The sequence below is a fragment of the Chinchilla lanigera genome, unplaced genomic scaffold (assembly GCF_000276665.1).
Source record: "Chinchilla lanigera isolate Chin_1 unplaced genomic scaffold, ChiLan1.0 scaffold00110, whole genome shotgun sequence".
Taxonomy (NCBI): Eukaryota; Metazoa; Chordata; class Mammalia; order Rodentia; family Chinchillidae; genus Chinchilla; species Chinchilla lanigera.
This window is the reverse complement of record NW_004955511.1, coordinates 100,810-107,668: the sequence shown is the minus strand read 5'-3', so window position 1 is coordinate 107,668 and position 6,859 is coordinate 100,810. Positions and strand designations below refer to the sequence as shown.

Sequence of the window (6,859 nt, the reverse complement as noted above, 5' to 3'; positions counted from 1 at the left end):
GTCCTTTCTCCACAGTCCCCAATTTTTTTCTGACACCATTAATTGCAACAAAACTAAAGTTAGGCATAATGCTTTACTAGATTTGCATTGTTCTCTCAGAGAGTTCTGAAACATAATAAACAATAGTGCTTATTTATAGAACAAATAAACAAACTGTCATAAAATTTCTGAACTCATGCTAATAATTCTGTTTGCAGATAACTTTGTTCTGAGCAGTGACACAAGGACACACAGAAGGACATATGGAACAAAGGAACAATGTGACCGAGTTTGTGCTCTTGGGGCTCACTCAGAGCCTCCAGGGTCAGAAAATATTATTTGCTGTGTTTTTGCTGATCTATGTGGTGACGATGGCAGGCAACCTTCTCATTGTCCTGACTGTGGTGCTCAGCCCAGCCTTGGGTTCTCCGATGTTCTTCTTTCTTGGTTACTTATCATTTATGGATGCCGTTTATTCCACTACAGTTACCCCAAATATGATTATAGATTTACTCTATGAGAAGAAAACCATTTCCTTCAAAGCTTGCATGACTCAGCTTTTTGTCGGTCACTTATTTGGTGGTGCTGAGATTTTACTCCTGGTTGCCATGGCCTATGACCGCTATGTGGCCATCTGCAAACCCTTGCATTATCTGACCATCATGAACCAGTGGGTGTGTGTTCTTCTGCTGCTCCTGGCCTGGGTTGGGGGTTTTGTGCATGCCGTCCTTCAACTTCTCTTTGTTTACAACCTTCCCTTCTGTGGCCCCAACATCATCGACCACTTCATCTGTGACATGTACCCCTTGTTAAAACTCGCCTGCACTGACACCTATGTTATTGGCCTCACAGTGGTAGCCAATGATGGGGCGATCTGTGTGGTCATCTTTACGCTCTTATTAATCTCCTATGGGGTCATTCTGCACTCCCTGAAGAACCTGAGTCAGGAAGGGAGGCGCAAGGCCTTATCCACCTGTGGCTCCCACATCACGGTGGTCGTCCTCTTCTTTGTTCCTTGCATGTTCATGTATGTGAGACCTCCCTCTACCTTGCCCATTGATAAATCCTTGACTGTGTTCTACACGGTTATCACCCCCATGTTGAACCCCCTCATCTATACTCTGAGAAATGCAGAGATGAAAAGTGCCATGAAGAAGCTCTGGACTAGGAAACAAAAATGAGGTGGTAGCAGAATGTGTCATCTCAATGTTCAATGAAGAGTTGCTTCCTGCAGAAAATCATGCATGATTGTTTCATTATGCTAATATTTCCCTCAAGGTTAATAACTGTACAGAATGGCTATTTGTGTATTTTTCCAATGATCAGTATATATTCTATTAGAACATGATAGGAAAATATGTTTGTATTTTACTGAATAAAATTACTGTAGAGGTTATAGCTATATAGATATATATATGTCATCTTAATACTGTAAATTTATTTTACTTGATGAAGCATTTTATTTGTCTTTCACAAATAAAGTTAATTCTGTTTTAGAATTAATAGTCAATAATATGAAATAAATGTTCATGGTTTATTATGTTCGTGCCAAGTGCAGAAAACATTAGATCACTTATTTGATGTATCTTTTATTTTTGCACTTGTAGGGGACATTAAAACATAAATTTGTTCACATCGCTTAGCATATTCATGCTGAAGTTAAATACCACTTTATTTTAAATATTAATCATAAAGAGGCTGAGTGAACAGAAAGAATCTACACATCGTTCTAACCTGGACCATTGTTGCCCACACCCCTGTTTCTTGGATTACTTTTGTCTCACAAACATGCTCCTTTGTTTTGCAAGAATATCTATGGATTTATTTGCAATATGCAACAATTCCGCTCATCCTGGGACATTGGTCCACACACACCTCCCATCCTGACAGCCTTTGCTTCCCCTTCTCATCACCCTCTCCCCTCCCCCAGATCCCTTCCTATCTTAAAAATTCTGCCTACCAGACTCCAACATCTTTTCTTTTATTTTTGTCTAAAAATTATTTCTACTTGGGATTATCACAAAATAGCATCTAGACAGTATTTAAGTTTGTGGTTTTTATTTATTTCACTTAGCTTATGGTCTCTACTTTATCCAGTTTTCCCAGAAAAGGCTCAAATCTCTCTTTTGTGGCTGGGTAGTACACCACTGTATATGCGTATCACATTTTATTAACCCACAGTTCTGTTGATGGACATATGAGCCTTTGCCATAATTTAGCTATTCTGAATTATGCTGTTATAAACGTGGGTGTTCATATGCCACTGTAACATGATGCTTTAAACTTTTTAGAAGACAGCCAAGAGAGGTATAGGTAGGACAAATAAATTTTTATCTTTCCTTTTCGAAAGACTCTCCATATGGATTTTCATAGTGTTTCTACTAATTTGCACTCCCACCAACAATGCAGAAAGTTTCCTTTTTCCCTGTGACCCCACAGCATTTGTTGGAATTTGTAATGATGGCCATTCTTACTGGAGTGGCAAAGAATCCCAGTGTGGTTTTAATTTGCACTTTTCCAATGGCTAGACTTGCTACCCATTGTTTCATATGCTTATTGGCCATGTGCACTTCTTTTGAGAAGCTCCCATTTACTTCAATTGCCACTTTTTAATTGGGTCTTTTCCTTTTGGGGGCCATCATCTATGTTTTTGAGTTCTTTATGAATTCTAGGTATTAGTCCTATGTCTGTGGAGTAGATGGAGAAATATTTTCCCATTCTGTAGGTTTTCTCTTCATTCTGTTGGTTGTTTCCTGTGCAGTACAGAAGCTTTTAAATTTGATATGATCTCATTTGTTGACTCCTGGAATTATCTCTTATGTGACAGGTGTTCTGTTCAGAAGGTCTTTGCCTATGCTTATGTATTAAAGCATTTTATCTATTTTACCTTTCAATGAGTGTCTCATTCCACTATTAATATCTAGGTCTTTGATCCATTTTGATTTCACTGTAGTGTGGAGCAGAGATATGGGTCTAGATTCATTCTTCCACACATGGAGAATCAGCTTTTCCAGCATCTCGGCTGAAGAGTGTATAGCTATTCCCCAGCTTACCTTCCCCCTTTGTCCAAAATTGATGGCTGAAGGTGCATGGTGCTGTGTTTTTACAACCTCAACTCAATTCTGCACAATGGGTCTATCTTTTGGCAGTAATGTGCTGCTTTATGATTATAACTTTGCAATGCAACTTGAAATCCCCAAATGTAATGCCTCTCACTTTCCTCTCTTTATCATATTTGGTAATATATCCATGTTGGCAATATCTGTTCTGCCTATGCAAGGACTGGGATGTCTTTCCATTTTCTAATGTCCTCTTCTACCTCATTTTCAGGGTAGCCTAGGTTTTGTTATAGAGATCTTTAACTTTCTTGGTTAGGCTATTCAATTTTTTGAAGGTATCATGAATAAGATCATTCTCCAGATTTCTTTTTTTGATAGGTTTATTGTTGATGTACAGAAACACTATTGATTTTTATCCACTGATTTTTCTGCCATTATGATAAGTTTAATTTTAGTTATAAGGGTCATCTGAGCATTTTTTGTGCTTTGATATAAAACATCACGTCATCTGCAAATAAAGACAGATTGATCTCTTTCTTTCCTATTCATATTCCCTTTTATTTGTTTCTCTTGCTTGATTGTGCTAAGTAAAGTTTTGAAAAATATAGTGAACAATGTAGTGAAATGATTTCAAGTTTTCTTCATTTATGAGGATTCCACAGTGAGTTTGCTATAAATGGCTTTTTTTATATATATATATAAATGGCTTTTTATAGTTTTGGGTAAGCTCTTTCTCTACCTGTTTTCCTCAGGGAGTTGTCAGGAATGGATGCTGGAGTTTGTCATAGGCTCTTTCTGCAAGTATTGAGATGATGATGTCATTTTTATCCTCATTGCCTTTTATGTGATGTATTATATTTAATGATTCACATATTTGAACCATCCTTGCATCCCTGGGATGAAGTTCATTTAATCACAATATATGATAGTTTTAATGATTTGCTGCAGTCTGTTTGAAAGTATATTTTGATGGTTTTTGCACCTATATTCATTAAGGAAATTTTCCAGTAGTTTTCATTTTTTGTTGAGTTCTTTACCAGTTATTTTGCAAGGACAGTACTGGCTTCAAGGAATGAGTTTAGCAGTACTTCTTTCCATTCAATTTCGTTGAAGAGCTTGATTATTGTCTTTATAGCCTCCCTGAAGCTATGGTAAAATTCAGTGGTGAATTTTTTCAGTGCTGAGATTTTGCTCATTGGTAGGGTTTTTATTGCTACTCTATTTCATTGCTTGTTATTATCTGTTCAGTGGTTTTATACTTTCTTGGTTCAGTTTTGGTATTTCATGTTAGCCAAAATTTTATCCATTGTCTAGATTCCTGAATTTATTGGAACACAATTTTTTAGACAATATCCTAGAATGCTGTTCCTTTGGTAGTATCTTTGTGACTTCACCTTTTCATTTCTAATTGCATTGATATGAGTATTTTTCTTTTCATTTACCTGGTAAGTTTTCCTAAGGGTTTTGTACTTTTGTTTATAGTCTTAAAGAACCAACTCTTTGCTTTATTGCTCACCTGTATTTTTTAGTGTCAAATTTATTAAATTCCTCTTTGATATTTCTAAGTTTTTCCTTCTACAACGTTTGGATTTGAGTTGCTCTTGTTTTTGTGACCTTGACATGCATTATTAGGTTATTTACTTGACATTACTCTAATTTTAAACATTGGTATTTAGCACTATCAGCTTTTCTCCTGAAGAACTGCTTTCATTGTGTCCCACACTTTTGGTATATTGGGGTTCCATTGCTATTTGATTCCAGACACTTTTTAGTTTCTTCTTTTATTTTTTCTATGACCCATTGATTCTTCAAGAGTGCATTACTTAATCTCCATTTGTTTGCATAGGTTCTGTGTTTTGTTCCACTACTAATTTCCAGTTTCCTTTTCCCTGTGATCCTGTAGTATTGAGAGGATTATTTCAATTCTTCTGGCCTGAGGTGTGGTCTATTTTGGAGAAAGTTACAGAAGAGCAAGACAGTGTAATGGCACTGATGACAAACAGGCCAGGTTTAGAAGATGAGGTGAAGAAAAAGGAAGATGTAAAGGGAGAAGATATTTCTGAAAGAAGGGAAGAAAATAAAGAAATGAATGCAGATGAAAAAGGAGTTTTAGTGATATTATTTCCACATTTTGGGTAGAAGGAAGAGGGCAAGCACGTTTGAGAGGTTATTTCTGGGGAGGGAAGGAAGAATGGAGGAAGAATGAAACATAAGTGGAAATTTGGAAAGCTGTGAGAAGGTTGGAACCAATTAGTACGCTGGTAGAAAACCTGCGTCTGAATCCTCCATACACAATTTTTGGCCAGGGTTAATTTGACATAACCATGAAAGATCCTCTCTAAACGTGCCCACCAATGAATTCATTTTTATGAGTACTTGTTTGCAGATGCAATAATTACATTCATCGTGGGGAGTAGGTAGATGCACAGGACACATCTTAATTCTTTTTATTTTCCCTTCCCCACACTGCCCTCCCACTCCCTTCATCTCTGGACCACTATCCCATCTGCAAGAGATCTGTCTCCCTCTTTCCTATTGTCTATCGTACATTATTAAAATCATTTATACTTTTAGTTTCTCATAAGAGAAACTGTGCCATATTTAAGCTCATATGTTTAATTTATTTCACTTAACATTATGGTTTCAAGGTGCATCCATTCCCACAAATGGCTCAAATTTATCTTCCCTTATGGCAGAACAGTACTCTGCTGTGGATAAATACCATATTTTCTTTATCCATTCATCTGTTGATGAATGTATGAGCCACTTCCAAGATTCCATCATTATGAGCTATGCTGCTGTAAATATGAGTGTACAAATATCACTATAGCATGATGTCTTTCAATCTTTGAGGAAGATACCTAGAAGGATGAGGGTTGGATCAAATGGAATTTCTAATTTAGTTCCTTGAGTGAACTCCATACTGATTTCCATAGCAGCTGTAATAATTTACTGTAGTGGATTGATAACTGGTGGTCAACATATAACCCCCAGATAAACTGAATAAGCGTGGTGCTGGGTGTGGGAGGCCCACCTGAGGACTGTTGCCAGCAGCACAAGAGGCAGAACTGGAAAAGAAGAAGATGGTTTTGGGGAACTAAAGAGGTTGTTGGGAGCTGAGAGGTGGTTGAGAGCTGTGAGAAGCTGTTGGGAGCTGATATAAGCTGGAAAGAGCCGTTGGTTGTTTTGGAGGAGCTCATCATGCTGACTTTCTTGATGAATTTGGCTGTGTTCATCCTCTGAGGAGCTCAGGACCGCATTGGCACTGAGAATGGCTTTGCTTCACTTTGGATAAGCTCTAGTCCTCATTTTGAGCATCGCTTCCTGGCTCTGGAGGGGAAGATGATGCACTTCTGGTCTCTGGGAGAAGCTTGTAGCATTGGATTTCCTGATGGGACCTCAGCCATCTTCATTAGAGGAGCACAGGACCTCACTGTTGTTGAGGATGGCTGTGGTACCTTTCCGGGAAGTTCTGGTGCTTCTGAGCGTAGTTCCTGGCTCCAGGGCAGGTCCCTCAGCCTGTTAGCACAGATCCTTCATCCTGCTGGCACAGACTTCCTAGATTCGACCACTGACTTTTGGGCCTTCCCAGCACAGATCCGTGAAACACACTTGCATGAGACCTTGTCATGGGCTCTGGACCTCCAGATGGCCTCACAGGAGGCATTGTTATGAGTTCTAGGTCCTAAGCTGGATTCATGCAGGACATTTTCATGGGATCCAGGCCCTTGGCTGGATTCCTTGGTCTTGCTGCATGGGCAGATTTCCTGCACTCTTTTCTATATAATTCTTTGGGTGACTATCATAAATAATTTTATAGA

At 38.3% G+C, this 6,859-nt stretch overlaps 1 protein-coding gene across 1 annotated transcript; it reads left to right on the top strand.

Moving 5' to 3' along the window:
* The first annotated feature begins 242 nt into the window (after positions 1-242).
* On the top strand, positions 243-1,160 carry LOC102023385 (olfactory receptor 4A47-like). Its single transcript, XM_005407936.1, has one exon. The coding sequence runs from the start codon at positions 243-245 to the stop codon at positions 1,158-1,160; it is 918 nt and encodes a 305-aa protein (XP_005407993.1).
* Positions 1,161-6,859: the final 5,699 nt, after the last annotated feature.

Bases quoted from the DNA above. Each gene is read 5' to 3' on its own strand.
- LOC102023385 (XM_005407936.1), top strand. From the start codon at position 243: ATGGAACAAAGGAACAATGTGACCGAGTTTGTGCTCTTGGGGCTCACT.